The sequence below is a fragment of the Sinocyclocheilus grahami genome, unplaced genomic scaffold (assembly GCF_001515645.1).
Source record: "Sinocyclocheilus grahami isolate Dianchi unplaced genomic scaffold, SAMN03320097.WGS_v1.1 scaffold894.1, whole genome shotgun sequence".
Lineage (NCBI taxonomy): Eukaryota > Metazoa > Chordata > Actinopteri > Cypriniformes > Cyprinidae > Sinocyclocheilus > Sinocyclocheilus grahami.
This window is the reverse complement of record NW_015506073.1, coordinates 33,482-37,151: the sequence shown is the minus strand read 5'-3', so window position 1 is coordinate 37,151 and position 3,670 is coordinate 33,482. Positions and strand designations below refer to the sequence as shown.

Below are 3,670 nucleotides of genomic sequence, written 5' to 3'. Positions count from 1 at the left end.
AGTGATTTTTATAATTTCTGTTTTCATTTTAGTTAAAATTGTAGTAATTTTGTTGTGTTTTTGTCATTTTGGTTAGTTTTTTTTATTTTGAGTTAGTCATTTTTCTTTTTTAATTTTAGCTAAAGTTTTAGTAATTTCATTGTGTGCTTGTCATAGTTTTTTTATTTTGAATTAGTCATTTTTATATTTGTTCATTTTAGTTAGAATTTTTGTAATTTCACTGTTTTTGTCATTTATTATTATTATTATTTTCAAATATAGTTTTTGTTAATTTTCCAGTTTTATTTCGTTTCAAGTAACATAAATGTAAAACTTTATTTGTTTTTGTTAATTATAACATCCCTGATCACTCAGCCACTGTTGCTCAGATTTGTTACCTTTAGTACAAAGAGCATATCACTTATAATTACCCTTTATCTGAACAGCATCTATTTGCACTAGAGGTTACTATTTATTCAATACTATTTATAGCGTATATAGTGCTGCTACCCATAATGTGTCCTGAAAGAGGATTTCTTAGAAGGCAACTCGTAGTTTGGAACATCCTTCATACATATGATGCATTAAAAACAATGCCTAGGTAGGCAGCCCCTAAAAATAAAGATTCTTTATTGGCATGGTTCTGTGAAGAACCTTTAACATGCATTTAACAACAGTTTACCAAAAGGTTCTTTGCCGACCCAAAAATGGCTCTTCAGTGGCATTACTTACTTATTTTTAAGAGTGCAGGGTTTAGAAAGCAAGCCATCGACTCCTTTCCTATACACATTGGTAGATGTCACCTATGCTATGACAATAATAAATACTAAAGAAAGGAGCAAATCTGAATTCTGAATCCAGACCAAACCCATTTGTATGGCAAAGTCGTCACGTACCAAATGAGTTGAGCACAAACGGCGGCCCATGCCGGATTTAATTGACCTGGCGCAAGATGGAAGGAAATGGGCTCAATCCTGCTGAAGGAGAAAATAGGCACATTTACTGGATGTCAGAATTGACAGACACAAGATCGCTGGCAATATTCTGAGGCACATCCTGATTGGCTGCTTCAGAGCCCAATTCAAGCATTAGGAACAAGGATTTTGAAAAGAATTCTCAAGGGTCCAAATTACAGGGCATGAAAACAAACCAGCTCTCGACACACACACACACACACACACACACACACACACACACACACTCTCTCACACACACTCACACACACTCACTCGCTCTTGCTCTCTCACACAATACCGCTGATGAACTGCCGAGATAGATGTAGTTTTGCCAGGCAGATTTCCTTCATATTCTTGAGTAAGTGCTTGTTGTTCATTTCCCGTTCGCGCAGTAAGAGTCTGCATCTGCTCCGGCACACAGGATCTCCGGACCACCGGTGGCTTTGGCTGTGAAATGACCTGCTGGAGCTTCCTCGTTTTTGGCCTGCGTGACATAACAAGAGCACAAACGCATCTGTAAATAGAGTCGCTCAACATATTAATGGTGCAGCAACTGTGAATTAGGAGCTATACAATAACAATAACAAACCCTGGTTTTTCTTTACATTTGTAAAGCAAAAATGAGGTTTACATTCGTAAATCGAGTTGTTCTAACCATATAATCATGCCTCTTTCAGACTTGCACTCTATTCATTTACTAGCTTCTCTATTCTTTTTGTATTCTATCTATTTGTTTTCTTTTTATTTATTATACAATTAACAAAAAGCAAAAAAAGACCTCTAACACTAACTTGCTCTATTCTATCTGTTTTCTTTTATCTATTATATAATAAAAAAAAACGTGTTACGTGTTCTGCGTTAAGCTGAGTCTTGTTATAGCACTTGCACATCATTGCTCTTTTGTTGGTTTTGATTGCTTCTGTTGTCCTCGTTTGTAAGTCGCTTTGGATAAAAGTGTCTGCTAAATGACTAAACGTAAATGAATGTAAATATAATCATGTAAATAAAACAAGAAAATACTATTTCAGTCTTTCTACTTCAACATTTCATGTTTAATTCAATGTTAACTAACATTTCTTTGTAAGTATCTGTGAAATGTAGATAAAAGTAATTTATGAGTGAAAATTATACGACAAATTTATTCAGTGTACAGTTGGTGTTTACAAAATTAGTAACAAAATCTGAAACAATTTTCACGCAGAAATTGCAATTAAATTTCACAAATAGTTACAAAGAAATGGCAAATAACTATTTGAACTAAACATGAAGTTTTAAAGTATAAAGCCTAAAATTGTATTTTCTTATTTAAAAAACACACTTTAATAATCTGTTTTATTTACAAAATGAAAAATCATGATTTTTCGAAGTTGTAAATAAAGATTATTCAGGGGATTTTTAATTACTTTAAAATGTCACCTTTCATTTAATGTATTACTTGCCTTTTCTTTGTAATTTGTGAAATTTACTAGCAATTTATGAGTGAAAATTGTTTCTACACTATATTTTTTAGTGCATGATTGTTCGATGTTGAAAATAAAACAAAGATTAATGGAGTGCATTTTATAAGAATACAATGTTAGTCTTTCTACTTCAAAATTTCATGTTATACTCAATATTACTTGACATTTCTTTGTAATCATCTGTGAAATTTACTAGCAATTTTTGAATGAAAATTATTTCTACAGCATTTTGTAAATAATTTTGTAAACACCAACAACATGAAACCTTACTGTAAAGTGTTACCTAGATATTTTATTTTTTTAGTACAAATAGCACATTACTTCAGTTTACATTTCTACATTAGAAATAAAGTTTACATTTGTAAATTAACCATATAATTGTGCATTGTAAAAACGATTTTTCAAAATTGTAAAGATGGAGTACTTTTGACAGAAAAAATACTATCTCAGTCTTTCTACTTCAAAATTCATGTTTAAATCAGAGTTATTTGACATTTCTTTGTAATTATTTGTGAAGTCAGCCATTTCTGAGTGAAAATTATTTCTACACCAATTTTTTTTCAGTGCATTACTTTTCAAAGTTCTGAAGTACTTATTACAAGAAGATACTATGTATAATTCCATATTACTTGCCGTTTCTTTGTAATTATTTGCGAAATATACTAGACAAGTGATTGTTTTATTAATGTTTCATTGTTGATGTCAAAAATCTTCAAAAAAGACACTTTTGTCCAACAATTATGGCATACATCACTACTTGATGAATATGACGTATATGAGAGCTGTGAGTGGGTCGATTTGTTCAGCTCGGTTCTCGAAGCAGATTGGAGAACGACATGCCAATGTCAAAGCGCTTGAGATGTACAAAGAAGCCCGGCTCTTCAGCGAAGTTGGCGGCGCATTGCTGCTGGGCTTTGCCTGTCCACAAAGAATTCACGGCTCACAGCACCCAAGCGGGAAAAAGCGGTGGAAACCTGCTCCTTGCAATGTAGCAATTTTAAGGAGGATCACTATGGCCCCTTTCTCAGTCCTGATAGCAGCTCAGAAGCAAAATGACAGGCCAATGAAGAATTTATTTGAAATCTCACCAGGAACCGAGAGGCTTGCTGAACAGAGTATATTAGAGCGGCGGAGACAGGATTTCAATGCATGGGGCTTCAAATTACTTCTGATGCTTGAAAAGAGGTGCCACTGAATAAAATTGGCCAGGAAATGGCTATGAAGATCTATAATTTGATTCTTTAGTGTGTGTGTGTGTGTGTGTGTGTGTGTGTG

General features: G+C 33.5%; 1 protein-coding gene across 1 annotated transcript in view; it reads left to right on the top strand.

Annotated features, from left to right (window-relative positions):
* The first annotated feature begins 3,161 nt into the window (after positions 1-3,161).
* The window catches only part of LOC107563874 (uncharacterized), a 31,295-nt gene continuing 30,786 nt past the window's right edge, over positions 3,162-3,670 (top strand). The window contains exon 1 of the mRNA XM_016248842.1: positions 3,162-3,580. Coding sequence (XP_016104328.1) covers positions 3,162-3,580 — 419 coding nt within the window. The remainder of the gene's footprint in view (positions 3,581-3,670) is intronic.